The sequence below is a fragment of the Sorex fumeus genome, unplaced genomic scaffold (assembly GCF_029834395.1).
Source record: "Sorex fumeus unplaced genomic scaffold, SorFum_2.1 ptg000131l, whole genome shotgun sequence".
Classification (NCBI taxonomy): Eukaryota; Metazoa; Chordata; class Mammalia; order Eulipotyphla; family Soricidae; genus Sorex; species Sorex fumeus.
The window spans coordinates 20,357,045-20,380,540 of NW_026606188.1; the positions used below are offsets into that span (position 1 = coordinate 20,357,045).

Sequence of the window (23,496 nt, forward strand, 5' to 3'; positions counted from 1 at the left end):
TCCAGGGCTGGCTTGCTATGGAGAGAAGGCAGGAGGTGGGAAAGGCAGGTGCCTGGTGAAGCCCATTTCAGGGCCCCAAGATCAGCAGGGCGAAGTTAGGAGGATGAGCTGAGCTACCTAAGAGGAAGGGGCATGAGAAACTGGCCAATTCCACAGTGCCCAGAAACACTGCTTGCTGCAAGCTCCCTCTGCTCAGGCCCAGTTTCTGCTCCTCCTCCTGAGTTTCTCTCCTTTTTGTCCTCTTTCTGGTCTCCTTTTTCCAGGGGGGCATATACTTTGCTCTTTTCCTACTGCCTTCTCCACCCTGAGCGTCTGTATCAGCAAATCCCTCAACAGTGTCTGCCCTATCTAACTTTGTTTTATTCATTGCAGGATTTATTTTTAGCCTGAAACAACTGCATCCTAAAAATGGAGCTCCTGATGAGCTAGGGGCCGGGCAGAGCTATGCAAGGTATCTGGGGCTTGGCCTCCCGGCTTGGCTCCCAGGCTGCCCTCTGAGCCGCGCTCTCCATACAGAGCCCACTTTACAGTTAGCCTGAGCCTAGGAGGTGAACCTTCAGTGCAGAAAAGAGCTCAAGATAGAAGCCGGGTTACCCGTCTGCTCACTGTCAGCCCTGCACAGCCTGTGAGAAGCATTCACCCTCTCTCAGGCCTGAAGCACTTCTGAGAGAGAAACACAAATGTTTCCCCAAATGAAGAGCATTCATCTGTTTGTCTTGGGACTCTACTTGCTGTCCTCCAGCAGGGCAGAGGAAGGTCTGAACTTCCCCACATATGACGGCAAGGACCGAGTGATCGGTCTGACTGAGAAGAACTTCAAGCATATTTTGAAGAAATATGACTTGCTCTGCCTCTACTACCATGAGCCCTTGTCTTCTGACAAAGTTGCGCAGAAACAGTTCCAGATGAAGGAAATTGTGCTGGAGGTGAGTCTGGGTCCCTGACTCTAGGTGCAGGATGGGCACAGGGCAAAGGGGGGTTGGGGAATCAGTCACTGGGAAGGGAAGAAGGGGCAGAGACCCTGAAGACTTGCTGTGTTCTGACGGGGGTGGGGTGGGTAAATCCGATTGCAAAATTAAGGTGGTTAACAAGGTTGTGGGTCTTGATTTTGCACACAGGGATACTCAAATACATTGTGCAGTGCATAGGTGTGGTTGAAAATCTGCGATGTACTGGTGCGTTCTTTCTTTCTTTCTTTCTTTCTTTCTTTCTTTCTTTCTTTCCTTCTTTCCTTCCTTCCTTCCTTCCTTCCTTCTTTCTTTCTCCCTCTCTCCCTCTCTCCCTCTCCCTCCCCCTCTCCTTCCTTCCTTCCTTCCTTCCTTCCTTCCTTCTTTCTTTCTTTCTTTCTTTCTTTCTTTCTTTCTTTCTTTCTTTTCCCAGCAGTGCCCAGGGCTTACTCCTGGCTCTTTGCTCAGGGATCAAGCCTACTGGTGCTCAGGAAACCACATGCAATACAAGGATCAAAGCAAGGGTCAGTTACACGCAATGCAAATGTCTTAACCTCTGTACCATTACTCCAGTCCCCGTTCTTATTTTTTTTTCCCCACCCCCCATGGGCATTGTGGTTCTAGTCATTAATTTTTTCTGAGTGAAGGTTGAAACTTTATAATGACTGGATGGAAATCAAATGATTATTTATGTTTTTTCCTTACTGGGCAGTGTCCTCTCTGTGCTCTCTCTAATGTTTCCACTCTCCTGGAGTAGCAAGAGTCTTTTGACCTTGCCTCCTCATGGGTTGGGCAGGAAGGAGCACACAGAGACTGTGATTTGATGTCAGCCAACCCAATAGGTGTAGATCCGTGAAGATCTTTGCTGCATGCTCAGGAATGGGCTCTTATGTTCCTCTCAGAAAGTTCTTGGTGTGAACTGAAGTCAATTCTTTTTTTAGCTACATCTATGACCTGTTTGTACACCTGGCATGGGGACCCGCTCCCTGTGCCTGGGAATTGTTCCATAGCAACTCCCGGACAGTTATGGACACGTCCCACTGCAGGACCCCTGGAGAATTGGGGCTTTTGGGAGCACCATGTCCTGTCTCAGACCCACCCTGGTGAAGCTAGCATGGGTCAGGGCCAAGAGTTATTTAAGAATGACGCAGTTGATGTCAGCCAGCACAATCAGAAAGCTCAACTAAACCAGATCCTTTAAAGAATAGAATTGCTATCTAAAACTCACATTGTTCTGGGTTTTAAAAAAACAGACAATCATAAAGATCAGGAAAACCATCCCAGAGACATTGGACCATCTTTGATAATTTAAGAAGCACTTCAGGGGCAGGAGAGATAGGACAGCAGGCAAAGTGCTTACCTTGTATGCAACCAACTCAGGTTCAACCCCAGGCACTGCATCTGGTCCTTCCACATTGCTAGGAGAAAGCCCTGAGCAGAACTGGCTGGGCCCTCAGGGGAATGTAATAAAAACAGTAATAATAAGCTTTAACAAAATAAAAGGCACTTCAGAATCCTGTCTGTTAATAATTATACAAACACTTTGTTTTGCATGATTTGTAAATGGGGGGTAATCGTCTCAGAGAGCTCTTGTTGATAAAAGTAGTTTGTGTAAAATCTCTCTGCTCTCCTTTTGTGTTTAATTGTAACAAGTTAAAAGTTAAATCACCATCCCTCCAAAATCAGATCCTTCATTTGCCATCCAATTTTAATCAATGTCCCTTCTGTTCTTCTTACTCCTGCATAACCTTAAAATTTCATGCTAAATAAGTCACCGAATAATATAAAAAGAAGTAGTTTGTGTTTTTAAAATCTCATTGAGAGAGAGACACACACACAGAGAGAGGAGAGAAGAAGAAGAAGAAGAAGAAGAAGAAGAAGAAGAAGAAGAAGAAGAAGAAGAAGAAGAACAACAACAACAACAACAACAACAACAACAACAAAAACAAGAAGAAGAACAAAAAGAAGAACAAGAACAAGAAGAAGATCTACCATACAAGTAGACTGGGCATGCGGAGGGGATGGAAGGACATTGGTGGTGGGAAATGTCCACTGGTGAAGGGACATTGTATGACCAAAACCCAATCATGAATAACCTTGTAACTGTGTATCTCACAGTGATTCAATAATTTTTTTTAAAATCTCATCACTAACTAGAGGGACAGAGAGACAGTGTGGAGGCATTTCTGGGGTCTTTGGTGGTTATAGGGTACAATAACTTTTTACATCAATACCATAAACACACACCATTGTAACCATGTTACCTAAACTATGATTTTTTAATTGTAAAATAAACAAATCATACTAGGAAACAAACAAATAAACACCTCACCACTACCATTATATTCTTTCTTAGGCTTTCCCCGGGGGATTAGATGTCCAAGTTCAGTTCCCTCTGGGGTTGCAAGTGAAGAGAAAACAAGAAGAGTTTTCAGTCCTTGTATTCCATAAATGGAAAAATCACAGGCTAATTATATATATAAAAAAAATCCAGGACAAGCAGTGCAGCTACTGCTTGGTACAAACTGTGACTTCCTCACACATATTTTCTCTTCTCCAACTCAAACCACTCTGCTCAGTTATTGAAGGACTTTTTTGTTATGTATTTATTGATGGGTTTAGGGGACCAAACTCAGCTTTGCTCAGAGCTTACTCTGGCAGTGCTGAGGGAGGGAGCATATGGGATCTCTGTGATAAGAAAATGAGGCTTAGAAACGTGAATTTCCTGATTTTGCGCTCAGGGATCATTTATAGTGGGGCATCATAGGGGATACCAGGGATAGAACCCAGGTGTGCCACATGCAAAACAAGTGTCTTACCCACTGTAGTACCTGTATTACTCTTGAGAGATTTTTAATTAGAAGGTCAGAAGTGTAAGAATTCTACCCAATATGCTCAAGTTGGCCTTGAATTTGACAAAAATGTCAGCACAAGGAGTGACCCTATTTCTGATTCCCTGCTGTGTACACACACACACACACACACACACACACCTACCTATAAACTCACCCAAGAATGTCTCCCAGCTTCTAATTCTGGACTCCTAAGCAAAATCATGGGAGCAGAATGTTTTTCCTAGGGGCATTCCATCCATCTGGGCACCTTGGATCTAAGAGTTCTCCATAGGTAGAAGGTCTGTTCAGGAGGAAGTCCGGAGCCACAGCTCCCTAAATGTTGGAACCCTTAAGGGAGAGAAAACAAGAAAACATAACAAGAAACTTAGAATCAGAGTTCTGGATTCACATTCTGGCTTTGCCTGCATGAGCCATAGGATACAGGGCAGGCGATCCACTTCTCTGAGCCTCATTTTCTTGTCAATAAAGGTGAAACTACTACTTCTGTACTGGTTTGTGAGATAATGAAACAGCAATGATGAACATTGCTGAATGCTCTCTGTGTCCACATCCTAATCTGCACACTTTGTAGCTGCTAGCTTGATTAAGCCAGGCTATGTTCCATGATGTTGGTAGCATGATTAGTTCTATTTCATAATTAGGGAAACGCAGGTACACGGAGCATAAGCTGTCCAAATTTACTCTATTTGCGTATTCAATCTTAGTCTCCATACTGTACTGCTTCATGGAGTCAAATGAAACCACACTCAGCCAGCTGCTGTGTGGATATTTCCAGAGTCTGCCTTAAATAGTTTTGGATAATGTCAGCAGCAATGGGCCAGAGAAGCTCAAAGCCCCATAAGCCCAGGTCCAGAGAGGGAGCACAGGCCTCCCCTCAGACAGGGAGCGGGTGCTTCTGTAAGGTGGGGAGCAGTTTTCTGAATAGAGCACAAAAGTAGCTCCAGAAAACTCACAAGTAACAAAAGCTGGGATATGAATTCCACATTTTCTTCATCATCAAAACCACTTGTTTGCCCTCCTCATTCCCTGGATTCCAGAGAAGCACTGGAAACAATCTTGTGATTTTGGAGTTGGGACTGTTAGGGGGTGCATGAAAAAAGAGCAGCTTCCACTGAAAATCCCAACTGCAGTGGGGTCTCAGCCTTGGAATGGGGGCGGAAGAAGGGGCTTCTGTTTTTGAGGCGGGGTAGGTGCCTAGCCAGTGCTTTGTCACAACCCGTTGTGATCTAGTTTGCAGGCACACACAGGCACAAGAATGAAGCAGAACTCTCCAGGATAACAAACCCTGCTCAGGGAATACGTGGGGTTAAAATAATTCTCTCCTTTTCTCTTTTCTTTTGTTATGTTCTATCCTATCCTGTTCTGCTGCATTAAAAAAAAAAGATATCAAGCCCAGCCTTCTTCATAGTTTCTTGGAGCTGGGGAAATCAAGTAAGTTGATTTTTCTAAAGTAGATAGAATGAATGCTTTGCATTCAGTGAACCCTGGTTAGCTTCTCAGCACCATACAGATTCCCGAGCATCGCTAGTGTGACCCTGGAGGGCAGGAGCATGACAGGGAGTCCCTAGCACAGCAGTGTCTGAGTGGCATCACGTCCCCAGGGCCTGAAGATGAACTACTGGCTTCTTGGCCAAGACACCCTGGATATGCCCCAAGTCTCCCAAGCACTGTTTGGAATCCCAACAGAAAGAAGATCAATCAATTCCCGTCTCCAATAAAGAGTTTCCATGCCCAGGTTGTAAAATAGGTTTCCATGTCAAGTTGGGATTTTTATATGTTAGAAGGACCAGATATTTGGAGTCCATAACTCATCACATATGGCTCAGGTCAGTTCTGTTTTTAGAAAAAGTTTCAAAGATACTGTGGTCAATTGCATATATTTTTTTGCCACCTTTAGTGAAAAGATGCAGAAGTAGACCCATCTACAGGGGAAGAAGACCACTCTCTGATTGGGGGAGGGAGGGCCTAAACTACCCATACAGTTGTCACCAAACAGAATGCTGTGGATACTGGGGAAATAAAACCCACAGTGGCACATGTGGAAGAAGCCATGTAGCCAGCCACAAGCATTGTGTCTCTGTAAGCAGAACATCACAGAGCAGATGATCAAATATACAGAGGAAAGAGGAAGAGTCTTGTTCAGTTGGGGAGAGGTAAAAAGTATGTCCGGGTTTGAGAAAATGAGTCTAATTTACCAGACACATAGCAAGATTGAGAAAGGGAACCAAAGGGGCAAAGATTCTGATAACTCAAATATTTTTCCATCGTGCTACACTTTCCCTAAAATTGGACCATGAGGGGGCTCAGCAACTTTAGGGTCTTATTTTTATTTCTACTTAGTTTAGACCCTCTGAGAGAGGTAGTCCTTAAAGATGCTGTTCGTTGACACTCCCATGTGACCGAGCGTGTATTGTGTATGGGAATGGGGTTTGATATGGGCAAGAAAGGAAAGGTGAGAAGTAAAATGAACATGGAAACAAATAAAATGACAGCAGGAGGATCACAGCCAGGTGGCTTCCCAATAACGGCCTGAGTCCACTAGGTTTGGAGGGTCTTAGGGTGGGTGGAGGGAGCACAGCTCCATGCACATGTCCTGTGAAGCTTATGAAATAGGTGAATTAAATCTCTCTCCTTGCTCACAAGAACCTTGAGAACTGCCTAGGCCAGTGGTTTTCAACTGGTGATCCTCTGTACCTGTATTGATCTGCACACATTCTCTGCATGTCTAAGAAAGTGACCACCAGTTAACTCATAGTATGCCTAAAGTTTTCATTTTGAAACAGCTTATTTTAAAGTAAATCCACAAAATCATTTTATAAATTATGCTCTTTACATCTTCCCTAGTGGTTTGAGAAAGACTTCTCCTGTCTTCTCATGTCCAAGGTCTTAAAAAGGGTAAGAACCACTGGGATTGTTCTAGCTCTCTTATTTCATTCATATGTGTTTTTGTTACTCACCGAGAGCTCTTCACTACTAAGGATCATGTACTCATTCAGAAGTATGTGGTAAGGGAGAAGGAAGGCAATAAAACAACCACCAGAAATAAACCTGGTTCTAGTTCAGATAGACTTTCTTAGTTTCTCTTTGTATAAACATATGTTTTGCAATTGGGATGATCCCATTCATATAGTTTGGGTTCTTGCCGTTCTCCTTCACTGTGTCTTTGTCAGTAAATAATTTTAAATCCATGGGGGGCAGGAGTGATAGCACAGTGGGTAGAGTACTTCTCTTGCACAAGGTCAACCCAGGTTTGATTCCTGGCACCCCATATAGTCCCCTAAGCACCATCAAAAGAAATTCCTGAGCACAGAGCCAGGAGTAATCCCTAAGCATTCCCGAGTGTGGCTAAAATACAAGCACTGTAGCACTGTCCTCCCACTGTTCGTTGATTTGCTCAAGCGGGCACCAGTAACGTCTCCATCGTGAGACTTGTTGTTACTGTTTTTTTTTCTTTTTGGGTGACACCCAGCAATGCTCAGGGGTTACTCCTGGCTCATGCACTCAGGAATTACTCCTGGCGGTGCTCAGGGGACCATATGGCATGCTGGGAATCAAACCTGGGTCTGCCATGTTGGCTGCGTGCAAGGCAAACGTCCTACCCGCTGTGCTATTGCTCCAGCCCCATTGTTGTTACTGTTTTTAGCATATCAAATATGCCCCAGGGAGCTTGTCAGGCTCTGCTGTGCAGGTGGGATATTCTCGGTAGCTTGCTGGGCTCTTCGAGAGAGATGGAGAAATCGAACCTGGGTCGGCTGCATGCAAGGCAAATGCTGTACCCTCTGTGCTGTCGTTCTAGCCCAGATCAAAACAAATGAAAAAAATTAAATCCTTTTTAAACATTGTATTAATATCCTCATAATTTCTCATAGTATGACCAAACATATTTTAAAAATCATTTTCCTATTTTTGGATGCTAATGCTATTTTCAGAGTATTGAAAAATCTTTACTTATTTAGAGTTTCATGGTTGTTTTAAAGAACAAGCTCTGACTTCTAGCAATTCATGAAATTTTTCACGTAATTATTTTCCATTTACATTTTTGTAATCCCATGAACTGTTTTCCTAAGCTTTCCCTCACTTCCATTACAGTGGCAACACAATTATAAAGGAAGTTGTCAGTCCACACCTGGACCTCAGCGCCCTGGACGTCTATTTTTTTTAATTAGTGAATCACCGTGGGGTACAGTTACAGACTTACAAACTTTCATGCTTGCATTTCAGTCATACAATGATCGAGTACCCATCCCTCCACCAGTGCCCATTTTCCACCCATGGTCCCAGCATCCCTCCCACCACCCACACCCCATCCCCTCCACCCCACCCTGCCTCTGTGACAGAACATTCCCTTTTGCTCTCTCTCTTCTTTAGGGTGTTGTGGTTGAAATAGAGGTATTAATGGGTCCTCATGTTTGGTCTATAGTCTACGTTCAGCCCGCATCTCCCATCCCGAGCGGGTCCTCTTAGCACCCTTTACTTGGTGGCTGAACATCTATTTACTCTCAATTTGATCATGGGAAGTAAATGAACAGACACCTCATTTTACTCATCTATAAAATCAAGAAGGTGGTTTCTACCTCCTTGAATTAGGGAATTCAAAGAAAGCAGCCAAATAAAAACTGCTTATAACATTTTACAAATGTGTGCATGTGTCATGGGTGGTTATATTGAGGAGACTGCTGTTATATCTGACTGCTGTTATATCTCCGTTATATCTGACGGAGGGCCTGAAACACAGCCAGTCCTTGCCCAATGCTAATTTCTTTCATGTGCCACTGAACTCGAGCACATGTTCTTGGCCAGCTGTGGCAGCATATTAGAGTCACCTAAGGGATTTTTTTTTCCAAAATACATGATGCCTGAGTCTCAATCCCTGCCCACAGAGCCAGGATCCACAAATAAAAGCACTTCCTGTGTGATTGCAATACGTAGGCAAGTTTGTGCATTACAACAAAAACTTAGACCCCAAAGCAGCAACGGCACCAGTTGTTTCTGTTTAAACAGTCTTCCCAGGTTATTCAGAGGCACATTAAAGCCATCAGAGCACTGTTTCAATTTCTGGGGCTGGAGAGCTTTCCCAGATGACCAGAATGTTGTCATGTCTCCTTGCCCGGTGCTTTGTTAACTGTTCTGAATGACAATAACCTGTATACATGCCACTGATCTAGAGATAGAGGGGCTTCCCTTGGAATATTACAATGCTTCTTGGAGTGTGTGTTGGCTTTGAGTCTTTGCCAATTTTCCCTGCATTCCCTCACTGACCCTTCATCACACAGTGGGTGGTTTATCATTTAGATTTCCTTAGGAGGCAGCTAATGTGAGCCTGTGGAAAGACTTACATGACTACCTGAGTGGATAAAAGGTCTTAGGTCTTCAGTGAGAGGTGGGGGAGGTGGTTCTAAGGCCACATCAAAGGTGGATGTTATCTTTGGTTGGAATCCAGGCTTTGTCTTAAAAAAGAGGAGAACCCTTCATTCAGTGGCTGTATCACATGGCCCTTTTCCCACAGGAAATGACAAATTTGAGACCTGTGGAGGTAAATGGATATGGTGGTGAGGGGTATTCCCAGATGTGAATATACTTATTGGGAAACTATGGGAAAGTTTCTTAGAGCAAGTTGGTGAGTGTTGTTCAGTGTAGAATTAACTCTTGTAAACACCCAAGTAGAAATATATGTTCTTTCATGTAGACCTCAGATATTCATGCACTGCTCAATTACAAAATGAAATTGTGTGGCATAGTCCTTGATATCTAAGAGATATTTGGGCAACTTTCTTTTGTGGACCACACCTGACAGTGCTCAGGGTTTACTCTTGCTTCTGTGCTCAGGGATTACTTCTGTCGGTGCTTGGTGGTACCATAGGCAGTGCTGGGAATTCAAACCAGGACAAGGCAAGCACCACACTTTTGTACTCTCTTTGGATTTGGTCACATCATTTTAGGATGTCCTGTATGATATCTATCAAAGAAGTTATCTTTCTATGCACATATATAAACCATACATGCACTCCTTTCATTCCCTTTAGCCTACTTTAATTTTCTCCAGGACTGGAGCGATAGCACAGTGGTGTTTGCCTTGCAAGTGGCCAACATGGCCTATACAAGTTCGATTCCTCTGCCCCTCTCGGAGAGCCCGGCAAGCTACTGAGAGTATCTCGTCAGCATGGCAAGGCCTGGCAAGCTACCCGTGACGTGTTCGATATGCCAAACACAGTAACAATTGTCACAATGGAAATGTTACTGGGCCTGCTCGAGCAAATCAATGAACAACAGGAGGACAGTGACAATGAGAGTGAATTTTCTCCAACACCCTTGGCTGATAATGGTAAATGTTGTCCAACCCCCATCCAGAATGTAAAGTCATATATAGGCAAAGACTTTGCTTTTGTTATTGCCGTTCTCTCCTGGATAGATAGTGTCTGTCACTGGCATTCAATAGTATTCGTTAAATGACTATTGAATAACAAAAGAGATAATGGTACTTACTATGAACTTACCATTTCCCATATTCAGAACTAGTTCTTTACAGATGTTCTTTTACTGAATTCTTACAACATAGTTTTACATATGAAGAAAATATCCTAAAAAGCAATGTAGAAGATCACAACATTTAAAAGAGCAAAGCAGTAAGTAGGACTTGAACTCATATCTATTGATGACAAGGCCCAATTCCTTTCCACAAGACCAAGGAATGTGACTGCTTTGTATTTGTAAGTAAAGCCAACTCACAAAGGGAAAAGTGTCTTTGTATCTTGGAATTTTCACCCATACCTAAACAACATTTCACCTTAGATTGTAGTATGTGTTGAATCAAAATGACCCATGGTGTAAAGGGACTAATGTATAGATTTTATTTTGTATTTGATATAAACACTGCCTGGTGCATCAGATAGATGGATGGAAGACAGGATGAATGTATGGATTTTGGAAAGAGAAAGGATAGTCAAGGAATCATAAGTATGTTACAAGTATGATAACACCTTTCTACTTAATTTCTTTTCTTAAAATAAAAAAAATAAGAACTTAGTAGAATTGGCAAAAACTTGAGGTTGAATCTGTTAAATTCAGAAAACAGTTTGTCGCCGTTGCTTAATCCTGCTTAAATGTGAATAAAACTAATCTTTTTTTGGGGGGGGGCTCACACCCGGCTATGTATAGGGGTTACTCCTGGCTCTGGACTCAGGAATTACTCCTGGTGGTGCCTGGGGGACCATATGGTATGCTGGGAATCGAACCCAGGTCGGCCGCATGCAAGGCAAGTGCCCTACCCGCTGTGCTATCGCTCCAGCTCCCAAAAGTAATCTTTTAAAACCATGAAACTCATACACACATACACACACAGAGTTCAGACATCACTGGGCTCAACAAGGCTGATGCAGCCTTCAAACCTGTTTAGCACTGGCAAATGCCCCAGTGGCTGCATTTCTAAACTCTGAGAGAGGAAGCAAAATGAAGCTGCTGGAGTCGAGTAAATCTGCCGATGGAGTGGGGGGAAGATGGGCAAAGAATAGCAGCAGACGCAGGGCCCAGGTATTTCTCCCAACTGCTAGCTGCCCAAAGATGGCATTCTCCACACTTGCACCTGCTTTGGTCTGAAACCTCAGCTGAAGTCAGGCTGGCTCGGGTTTGGCTTTGAAAGTGAATCCCTCCTTGGAGCCAGCTCTCTCTCAGTTGACATCCAACCAGGCTCATCTTCCACTGCGGTCCTCTGTGGAGTTCAAGTGCTGCCAAGCTATTTGGTAAGCCTCTGCTGGCCAAATAACTCATTCTCAGGAAGGAGTGCGGTGCTGTGAGCAAAAGCTACTATTGTGGGACTGGAGTGACAGCACAGCGAGTAGGGCGTTTGCCTTGCACGTGGTCGACCCGGGTTTGATTCCCAGCATCCCATATGGTCTCCTGAGCACTTCCAGGAGTAATCCCTGAGTGCAGAGCCAGGAGTAACCCCTAAGCATTGCCGGGTGTGACCCAAAAAGAAAAAAAGAAAAAGGGGGGGGGGGGAAGAAAGCTACTATTGTAAGATCATGGACGGAGCTGATTATCATTAAATTCTTTCTTCCAGAATTAATAGGGAAATAGAAATTTCACAAACTGGCAAATATACTGTTGATTTAGAAATTTGGAGACCCTTGGAACCTTCTCTTGCTGTTCTTGCCTTCCAAACCCTCAGTAATTCTCAATTCCAAATTATATGTGTTGTTATTGTAGCCCTAAAGAAGACCTCTTCCTAAAGCCACAAACTTGGGGAGAACCTTATCCAGTGGTGCTGGAGGAAACCCCTGACTTGGTACCAGAGTTGCTTGTGATACTGCTCATGGGACTGTGAGGTGCTGGACTGTGAGGATCGAACCCAGCCCTCCTGCATGCAGAGCCTGTGCTCCAGCCCTTTGAGACATCTTCATGGTTCCAAACTATAAATTTTTAAGAGGAGACATAGGCTATTATGAAAGCAAGAATTAGAAAACTAGGGCCAGAGAGATACTACTGTGAGTATGAGGCTTGCGGTGCACACAGACTAACCAAGGTTTGATCCCCGGCACCTCATATGGTCCCTTGGGTCCCACCAGTAATAATTACTGAATGCATAGCCAGAAGGAATCCCTGAGCATTGCTAAGTGATCCAAATCAACTCCCCTCAAAAAGAATCAAGAAAACTATTCTAAGAACTAGTAAAGAAGTAAAACAAAAAGTCAGGAGTATAGTCAATTTCAAACTCATGTGCCAGTCTGTAAAAGCAGTGTCTCTGGGACTAGGCATGTGTCTCAGGTGGTGGTGGACTGTATGCTTGGCCCCAAGCAAGGTGCTACTTTTGATCTTCAGAACCACTGGGTATGAATCCAGAGCCTCCAGCACTGCCAAAAGTGGTCCGCCACGCAAATGGTTTTAGGTCCAATGATGGGGCTCAGTGGTAAAGGACATGCTATGCATGAATGAAATCTGCATTTGATTCCCAACATTGCTTTTTTTTAAAAAAAAAAGTCAACAGCTTTATTATTGTATAGATTTTTATGCTTTTTGTTGTTTGCTTTTTGTTTGGGGGCTCACAGGTGTCAATGTTCAGGGAATCCTACTGACTCTGCACTCAGGAATCATTCCTATTTGGGCTTAGAGAACCATACAGGGTGCTTCAGATCAAACTCAGGTCAGCAGCAGGCAAGGCAAGCACCCTGCTCTCTGTACTATTGCTATGGGAACATTCTCTTATAGTTTGAACTATACCAATCTGTGAGACTGATATATAGTAATTTTATGAAATTATCAGTTTCACCTGAGCATCTAAATGACTTATTGCATCAAATGTTTCCTCTTTCCCCACCAGTGTTTGAGGCATCAGACTGTGTCTTTGAGGTACCAAGAAGCCTGCATCTTCCTCTCCCACAGACCTGATGCGGCTTCAAGCAGAGAAGTGGTATCCATTTGGACAGCCCTGCAGGAAAAAGGCCAGTGAGCCATTTTGCAGAGTGATTGCTGGGCGGGCCAGAGCCGCTTCCCTATGCCCGGGGAGCTTGTTCCAGGAGCTTTCGCCTGCTGCCCACACCCTGTGCCAGGCAGGTCTCTCCTCACCATCTGCTGAGTGCTGGGCAGGGGGAGGTGCAGGTGGGAGACTGGCCTCTTCTCAGCCTTCCACAGCTCCAGAGTGTCCCTAACTCAATACACTCATAAGCCTGACCTCAGCCCACCCCCATTAATTATGAAGGAAATTAGGGCATTCTTCAGACTCGAAGGGAAAAGGGAAGATGTCACAGAAATGGCAGATCCAAATTCCACCTGGTCTGACTTGTCAGAGGTGAGGACCACCCAAGATTTAAGGACACTAGCATGGCAGAGGGCAGGTCACTAATCTTCCCAGACTGGGTGCCTGCCTTTGTACAATAAGAACCATCATGCCTTTGTCACAGGGTTTTACAAAAAGAAAAGTGTTGAGTCAGTAGTCTAATGTGAGCCTGGGGCTCAAGACAGGCTATCCTTCCAGTATTTATGTTTCTGAAAACATGTTAAAATCCCCAGTGGGGAGAGATAGTAGGAGAGAGACAGTCCAGGAGTTAAGAATGCCTTGCACATAACCAATCTGGGTTTAATCCCTGGCATCTCAAGTGATCTCCCAAGCACTGCCGGAAGTGATCCCTGAGCCCAGAGCTAGGAGTAAGTCCTAAACATAGCCAGGTGTGGCCCCAAACTAAACCAGAAAACAAAAGAAGCTCTTAATAGGAGAAACTGGAGAGCATTTGGGGCACTGTGTGGCACCTCTGAACTCAGAACCAGTGTTCCTGGAACCATATGGGCTTATGGGGGTGGCCCCAAACTGAGAGAGAGAGAAAGCAAGAAAACAAGCAACAAGCAAGCAAGCAAGCAAGTAAGCAAGCAAGAAAGAGAGGGAGAGAGGGAGTGAGGGAGGGAGGGAAGGAAGGAAGGAAGGAAGGAAGGAAGGAAGGAAGGAAGGAAGGAAGGAAGGAAGGAAGGAAAAGAATCCCTAAAGCTAGTTTTCCAGCATATGTTTCAGTAGTGGAAATTTTCAATACAAGTAGGAGCCAGTCATTTCCTATAATAAAGTTCAAACAGTTAATGAATTACCTTCTGATTTTATCTTATTTTATTAGTTTTTAGGACTACATCACACAGCAGGTAGTGCGTTTGCCTTGCATGTGACCGACCTGGTTGGCCAAGGTTTGATTCCTCCATCCCTCTCGGAGAGCCCAGCAAGCTACGGAGAGTATCTCGCCCTCATGGCAAAACCTGGCAAGCTCCCCGTGATGTATTCAATATTCCAAACACAGTAGCAACAAGTCTCATAATGGAGACGTTACTGGGCCCACTTGAGCAAATTGATGAACAATGGTAAGACAGTGACAGTGACACCAAGCAATGCTCAGAGCTAATTCCCGACTCTGTGCTCAGGGAACTATATGGGGTGTTAAGGATGAAACTGGGGTGGCCTCATGCAAGGCAAGCACCCCACCCCCTATACTATCGCTCTGCACCATCTTTCTACATCTTAATGTGTACAGGGGGGTTGAGGAACAAGTCAAAGATCTCACAGTGGAGTAGCTACAGTGCATATTGGAGGCTCCCCCTCAGTGGAAGTCCCCGTGCACCTTTCTCTTCAACCAACTACACCAACTGAAGGTAGATTCAGCCAAGGGTGGAACTGCCTGGCTTCAGAGTGGCAGTAAATAATCAGTGTGGCTCTTGCGAGGAGGCCGGGCCTCGGGCTGATCCACAGCACACTACTGAGAAAACAGAAAATGACCCAACCCTGTGTCTTCAATTCCAATTTTTTAAGTGTCCATCAATATGGGGATAAGGTTCTGGCCTTGTATTCTGCTGACCCTAGTTTGAATACCCTGCACCATTGATGGACCCCTGAGTACTTCCAGAAGTGTTCTGAGCACTGAGATAGGAAGTAGTCCCTTAGCTTCTCTATGTATGGCCCTTAAACCCTCCAAAACAAACAAGCTTTTAAAGATTGATTTAAAAGTTCATCACAGCAATATTTTAATATATAATAAAAAATACTTCCACATTCCAAAACAACAAAAAAATTAAAACTAAGGGGCTAGAGCAATAATGCAGTGAGTAGGGTGTCTGCCTTGCATGAGGTTGACCCAAGCTCAATCCCTAGTATCCCATATGTATAGTCTCCCATACCACCAGGAGTGATTCCTGAGCACAGAGCCAGCAAGCCCTGAGCACTACTGTGTGTGGCCCAGTTACCCCACCCAAATGGACTTTGCCCGATAGTTATTACAGAGGGGCAGGCAGTCCCCAGGAGCTTGGAAACATATTTCTCCTTCAAGAATTAGATCTCATTATTTTAGATTAGAAAACAAAGTGCAGTGAAGCTGGGGCCCTCTGAGTCTTCCAGCTGATAAGCAGTGAGCCACAGTTAGGACAGGGCCACTCACAGCCAGATGGAGAGAGCAACATGCAAGGGCTGAGAAGTTGGGTCCTGGGACAACCAGTCTCTTTGGTTCCTCTGTGGCTTTGGGTGAGGGGATGAAAATCCCTGTGCCTCCATGTCTTCTTCTGCAGATTTCTACAGAATTCAGTAAGATCATTCTCATAGGTCCCAGAGATGGTTCAATGTCTTAGTAGCCTGCCTCGCCAAGTGCTGCCAAGCGGCAAGTTCAGAATCCTGGGCTGAGGCGACACTGACAATAATGCTGTTTGCGATCCCCAGTGTGGAAGGGCCTGGAAGATGCACAGTGGTTAGAAAGCACCCAGGGCAGCAGCAGGCCCTGAGCTCAACCCCTTAGCATGAAGGTCAGGGATTCTCGGTGACAGAAAAATAAAAGAGAATTCATGCAAAGTGTTGAAGTCCCTCTGGCCTGTAGTCTATACCCAATAAATACTATTTGACTAGTTGCAGTTGTTCTACTGCTTCTCAATGTGTTGCAGTGGCTTTAACACTAAGTACTGATCCTCCAAGCTCTTTCTCAGCACTGACCAGGAGCCCAAAGTACCGGTAACACTCTCAGAAACCTCCCTCTCCTCTAAGGGATCCCCACTCTTGCCCCAAGAGGCTCTGGAACTATGGGAGCTCATGAGCTGCTGTTCCACCCTCCAGCCTGCCCTCTGCCTGGCTCATCATGTGTCAAACCCCATCCAGGACCCAGGCCTCCTTGAGCACAGGAAGGTGCAGGCAACTGCTGGGGAGAAATGTCAGAGCTCCAGTTCCAGGGGAGGGCACCCGTGGGTGATTGGCCGGTGCCCAGTGTCAGGAGGGACAGTGGATGGAAAGAGTCAACAGCTCCAGCATGCCTGGAAGGAGCCAGCTGGCAGCCCAGCATTTTAAACGACTGTTCAGGGAGGCACGCTTGGAGTGAAGGTCTAGGGCATTTTCACAGCGGTGCCTGGGAAAATGATATGGGTTATAATCTTTTTTAAAAAATTCCACTTTTTAATTTTAAGTACAGTGGTGCTTAAATGCTGTTCACAATAGTCTTTCAAGCATACAACATTCCAACAGAATACAGAGTGTCCTCCCAACCCCCAGCACCCCAAAAGGGTAAGTTCAATTCTGCAGATCTGTTCTCACAGTTCTCAGGTTCGATAGTCACTGTTATTTCCCCAGTATGTCTCTTTTTTTTCTTTTTTTTTGGGGGGGGGGCCACATCCAACTGTGCTCAGGGCATACTCCTAGCTCTGCACTCAGGAATTACCCCTGGCAGGCTTGGAGGATCACATGGGATGCCAAGGATTGAACTCCGGTCTTCCATGAGCAAGGCGACAAGCACCCTACCCGCTGTACTACTGCTCTAGCCCCTGTTTCTTTCTATCTCACATATGAGAGAGGTCGTTCTGTGACTGTTTCTTTCCTCTGACTGACTTTACTCAGCATGAAGTTCTCCAGACCTTCACAGAGTAGCAAATGGCTTGCTCTCGTCTGTTCTTATAGTTGAGTAGGATTCCATTTTCAATTAGGTGATCAGGTTCTTGGCTTTGAGAAGTAGCCACCTTCTTTCCTCCTCCAGCTGACACTCCTCAATCTTGCTGTGGAGGAAATGATTCTCCATGAAGATGCTGGGGAAAGAAGTGCCCATGGGGATTTACCCTTCTGTCCTGGCGTGGGGTCATGATCTCAGGGGGCTGGATGTGAAGCATATACACCCCTAGAGGGCTAGAGCATTGCATGTGCTGTGCTCTGAGTTCCTGGCTGCTGGGGGCGACCACCGCCCCCGCCTTTCACAAGTAAATTGCCCCAACAAGGCAGCCCCCTGCTCTGGCACGTCCTCACCACTCATTCCAATGCTGAGTGCTCAGTTCTCTGGTGTCTGTCCCAGCCTTCTCCATACATCACTGGGGACTTCCAGCTTTAGAAGAAGAGACCTCCCAGAGATCCCCCTCTCTGTGACTCCTATCGCCCCGGCCCACCCCCACAGATCTGTGAGTCTCCTGTGTCTCTGCTGCTCCCCTCTGCCTCCGGGCAGGCTCCCCTTCTTGCCCCTGCCTCCCAGGAGAGACCCAGCCTCTGACTCTCCTGACCCTCCCTCCTGTGGGTCACCCACCCTCATGGGTACAGCTCCATTCGGTGCTCTGCTGGGTACCTCCAGCTCTTGGCTGGGCTTCTGTCATATGAACTCATGGCATCTGAATCCACGCTGAGCTCCTCGCCTCTGGTTCTGGCATGCCCTGCTGACGTCACCGTTCTGTCCTTCACCATGTTCGCCAGCTGCAGACCCTGGGATGGCCTTTCCTCCCATGTCCTGAGGCCTCCCCTCTTCTCTCTCCAAAGCCAGAGCTGACTCCACGGGTAAACATCAGCTCGCAAGTCACTGCTCCATGCTTGGCCACTGCTCTGGCCTGAGCCTGTGCCTTCAGAGAAACTGTTCAAGACACAGTTGTCATCACCTCCAGCTGCTTCTGAATTAGAACCCCCATCTTAATATTAAAGACTTGCACACACTCTGTCTCCGATGCCTTAAACCCACTACTCATTTCAGCTCTCCAAAGTAAATACTCAGCTAATGTAGCCCAGCCTGCCTACCTACCTCCTGCACCCACAAGCCCACAGTTGTTGTTTTTTTTAAAATAAATTTATTTATTGAATCACCATGAGAGCAGTTACAAAGCTTCCGGGTTTAAGTTTCGGTCATACAATGATGGAATAGCCGTCCCTTCACTAGCGCATATTTTCCACCACCAAAAACCCCGGTATACCACCCATACCTATTGTGGCAGATGATTTCCCCATTATTATTGTTGTTGTTGTTGTTGTTGTTGTTGTTCTCAAGCGGGCCCAGTAATGTCTCCATTGGAGACTTTGTTGTTACTGTGTTTGGCATATCGAATACGTCACGGGGAGCTTGCCAGGCTCTGCCATGCCCCTACCTTTATGGCAGATAATTTCCACATTACTCTCTCTCTCTCTCTCTCTCTCTCTCTCTCTCTCTCTCTCTCTCTCCTTTGATTACATTCAATATTTCGACAAGAGACCCACATTATTATTTGGGATTTTACCCCAACACTCAGATCTGCTGAAAAGCCAACATTAGACAATTTGCTTTCTATTGTTTATTATGAATAGCATATGGTGCAGCTGTGCAATTTTGGAATTCTGAAATATGAATAATTAAATCTGGAGGGATTTCTGCCAAAAGCCACTGGGTTCTGAGATTTGTTTCAGAGTGTCTGGGATCATGGCTTAAATAGCTTGTTGAGTAGCCAGAGGACCTATTCGTGGGTGGGGACTCGGGGGTTCGCTGGGGCAGGGGAGGAAAGGGTCAGCTCTGCCCCATCCCATGAGGCCCCGCATGTCTCGTCACTGCAGGCCCTTACCTGGCTGTCCATTGACCTCTGGAACATGGCAGACCCTGAGCCTCCAGGGGGAACAGGCAGTGGATCGGCACGTTTTCCCACCTGGGGTGTCCTGGGGATGGTAAACTAATGAGGAGTCCAGATGCAGTTCTGCCAAAAACTGCTGGGTTCCGAGATTTTCTTTCTTTCTTTCTTTCTTTCTTTCTTTCTTTCTTTCTTTCTTTCTTTCTTTCGTGAAATACCATGAGGTACACCTACACAATGGAATACTATGCAGCTGTTAGAAAAGATAAAGTCATGACACTTATATACAAGATTTTTTTCCAAGTCTCTGGGAAGCCCACAGTTCTTGCCGAGATGCCCCCACTACTTTCCACCCTCTGCCTAGACACCCTCTCTTATCTTGGGGTCTAGTTGGCCTCTGGTTTCCATGCAGTGTCCTCCCCCTCTTTTATTCGTCCATCCAGTGCTTAAATATTTATTGTGGTACTATTAATGATGATTCCATGCATTCTTTTCTTTTATTATTATTATTATTAGTGAAACACCATGAGGTACAGTTGTAGACTTACAAGTTGTTGTGCTTGGGTTTCAGTTATACAATGATCGAGTACCCATCCCACGACCAGTGCCCATTCTCCACCCCCAGCAATCCCAGTATCCCTCCCACCCCCCAGCCCCATCCCACCCTGCCTCTGTGGCAGGGCACTCCCTTTTGTTCTCTCTCTCCTTTTGGGTGCTGCGGTCTGCAGAAGAGACATTGGGTGGCAATCATGTTCGATCTATAGTCTACTTTCAGCATGCACCTCCCATCCTGGGCGGATCTTCCCAGCACCCTTTATATGGTGCTCCCTTCTCTATCTGAGCTGCCATTACCCCTAGAGTGTGCGGCTGGCCTTTAAGCCATGGAGTGAACAACCTGGTATTTATCACAGCTGTTCTTGGGTGTTAGTCTCCTATTTTGTTACTTTATGTTCCCCAGATGAATGCAATCTTTCTATGTCTGTCCCTCTCTTTCTGACTCATTTCACTTAGCATATTTTCCATGTAGTACCACTTGTATGTAAATTTCATGACGTCATTTTTCCTAACAGCTACATAGTACTCCATTGTGTAGATGTACCAAAGTTTCTTTAACCAGTCATCTGTTCTCGGGCACTCAGGTCTTTTCCATATTCTAGTTATTGTAAAGAGTGCTGCAATGAACAAACAAGTGCAGATGTCACTTTGACTATACTTTTTTGCCTCTCTGGGATATATTGCCTCTCTGGGTCAAATGGAAGCTCAATTTCTAATTTTTTGAGAATCATCCATACTGTTTTCCAAAAGGACTATCTTAAGCTAAGAAGCTTCTGCACGTCCAAAGAAACAGTGACCAAAATACAAAGACAGTCTACAGAATGGGAAAGGATATTCGCTGAATACACATCCGACAAGGGGTTGATACCAAGGATATACAAAGTACTGGTTGAACTCCACAAGAAGAAAGCATCCAACCCCATCAAAAAGTGGGGCGACAAAATGAACAGAAACTTTCTCAAAGAAGAAATCCGAATAGCTAAAAGGCACATGAGAAGATTCCATGCATTCTTACTTTCAAAAACATACCCTTTTTATCACCTTAATCCACTGTCCTAAAGCTTATCTGCACCCTCCCCTGATGATCACCAATGTATTCTTTGATTCTATGAGCTATTTCCATTTGTTTGTTTTTAAGATTCCACATATAAGTGAGGTCATATCCAGGAAACTGGTTTTTTAATTCAGATCTACTGAAAAAAATGTACTGTCAAGGTGCCAGAGATAGCATGAGGGGCAAAGTAGATGACACAAACGTGAAGCTTGCAAATGGATTGTAGCTAGAAAAGAGATGATATAAGTTATTGTGTATTTACAAACTGTAAGAAAGGGGGAGAGGGGAGAAGTATGAAGGGAAAATTAAGGTTGCTATGGTCAAATAGAGAATAAGCATCAATTCTGATTAGAGCCAGGGATTGCATTGCGGGGGGGGGGGGGGCTGCCATCTGCATGCAGTTTTCAAGGTCCCAAGGAGTTGGCCAAGGATGAAGGGGAAATGCCTTTACATACAGGGAAAAGCATACTTAGGAGCAGAACATCTTCAGTGTGTTTGTGTGAATTGAACAGGACGGCCCTGCAAGCAGCTGCCATTCTGCACACCAGGGGGAGCACTAGGCAGGAACTGAAGAGTTGTAGCCACGGCTGCATTTGGAGAGGTGGGGGGGGGGGGGGGGCGAGGGGGGTGGTGTTGGGAAGTGAGGATACACACATTGCACCACTCTGATGGCGTCTAGGGATTTTAGACTTTATCCTGGGGTATGAAATCAAACTCTCGTTGCTCCTCACAGCTCACATGGCTCTTTGGGCCTGCCCTCACTCTCTATTTCTCCCTCTCCTGTGTATGTCCATAGCCCGATGCTCTGCGCTGGTCCTTTAGCACCTATGAGCTGATCTCCTCATTCACTTCACCAGTGAGAAGTTATTGTTTACACTCCAGAGAATTGGGTTTTGCCGCCTACTGGCTGGATGCTTTCTCACAATTCCTTCTGAAGTTACTTTGTCACTGGTTTTATAATACGGGAGCCCAGAGGCTGAGCTTCACACTGCTTGTGTGTATTGTCACCTCGCTTACCACCCAAGTTCCAGTTGCCATCTTTCTCATTCATCCCCCATCACTTTGGAAACCACCATCCTTTTGATGAGTCAAATACTTTTTGTTGTTTTGAGCAAGTTTTAGTGTTTTTCATTGTTTCTGAACCTTGGTTCAGAATCTAATCCAGATTTTCTTTTTATTTGGTTATTAGGCCACACTCAGCAGTGCTCAGGGCTTACTCCTCATTCTGCACTCAGGGATCACTCCTGGCAAGGATTAAGGGACCAAATGGTATGCCATAAATCAAACCTGGGTTTGTCACATGCAAGGCAAACACCATATCTGCTGCACTATCTCTCTGGATCCCAGCAGGTGTTGTAAAACTTTTTTAAAAAATCTGTTATTGAGCACTTCCTGCAGCCAAGTCTCATATGCATTGTCTCATTCCCTTTTCAAAGATTTTCAAAGCAGCATCATGAAATGACTGTTGCTCTTGTCCAATTGTGCAACAGTCATAGCACTTGTGACGAAATCAAGAATCCAGACTTCAATCCCGGAAACACTGAAATATTTATATTATTTAATAAAGTTTTTTAAAAGTGATTTTAATTTTTTTATTTATTTATTTTTATTTATTGAATCACCGTGAGAACAGTCACAAAACCTTTCAGTTTAAGTCTCGGTTGGTTACACACACTCACCTCTCCAAATGCAGCCGTGGCTACAACTCTTCATACAATGATCAAACACCCGTCCCTTCACCAGTGCACATTTTCCACCACCAAGAATCCCAGTATACCCCTCCTCCCACCCCCCCCCCCCAACCAGTGTGGCAGATTTTCACTTTACTCTCTCTCTCTCTACATTGATCACATTCAATATTACGAGAAAAGACCCAACATTACTATTTGGAATTTTCCCCAACATTCAGACCTGCCAAAAAGACATCATTAGATCATATATTTTCTATTGCTAATTAAGAAGAGCATATGATTTTGTGTGGCCATAATAGCGGCCACATGAATTAGGATTTCTGATATTTTTGTAATAATCCTAGAGGGATTACTGCCAAAAGCTCCTGGGTTCTGAGATTCGTTTGTGTGCCTCTGGGATCATGGTCATTCAGAAGCCACAGGGGGCGTTTGAGGGTGGCAACCTGGGGCATTGTTGTGGTGGGGAGCAGGGATGATTCCACCCCCATCCCAAGAGACCCCACGTGCCTCGTCAATACAGTCTCCTACCTGGCTGTTCATTAGGCTCTAAAAGATGCAGGCCACCATGCCGCCGCCGCAAGGGGGGACAGGTGGAGGGACAGACACCCTTCTCCTTCCAGGGTGGCATAGCACCGTAGTTAAATGCACAGTCCAGATGCATTTTGGTTGGGCATTATATTTTGCTCATATTTTCTCACCAACATTCAAGCCTATCTTTCAGGGACAAACACTAGATCATTAACTTTTCATTGATCACTTTGCATATTAGGAAATGCCGCATGGTCACATAAGCGGCCGTGCAGTTCGGAAAATAGTCCTGGTACCCTCATACAGAGCCAAGCTTGTAGAAACTCATGGTCGCTGGGAATTCATCTGGGGATGGCGGGGAGATGGCACCTACCCCATCTGGGACCTCCTAGTGATATTGGCTCTTTCTGGGGCCCAGAGAATTCTCCAGGAGTTGTAGAGCCTGCCAGCTGGTTCTCTTCACTGCTGTGTCTAAAGTGAATTTTTGTAAAATTTTTGTTAAAAGAATCAGCAAATTCTAAATCTCATCTAGTAAATGGGAACCCCATTCTCCAGTATGAGCAGTAGGCAAGATCATCCAAGAAATAGCCAGA

At 45.1% G+C, this 23,496-nt stretch overlaps 1 protein-coding gene across 1 annotated transcript in view; it reads left to right on the forward strand.

Annotated features, from left to right (window-relative positions):
• Positions 1-468: 468 nt before the first annotated feature.
• CASQ2 (calsequestrin 2) overlaps positions 469-23,496 on the forward strand; it is an 80,851-nt gene continuing 57,823 nt past the window's right edge. Inside the window, exon 1 of the mRNA XM_056139151.1 lies at positions 469-926. Within this exon, the coding sequence (XP_055995126.1) occupies positions 681-926 (246 nt within the window). The 5' untranslated portion in view covers positions 469-680. The remainder of the gene's footprint in view (positions 927-23,496) is intronic.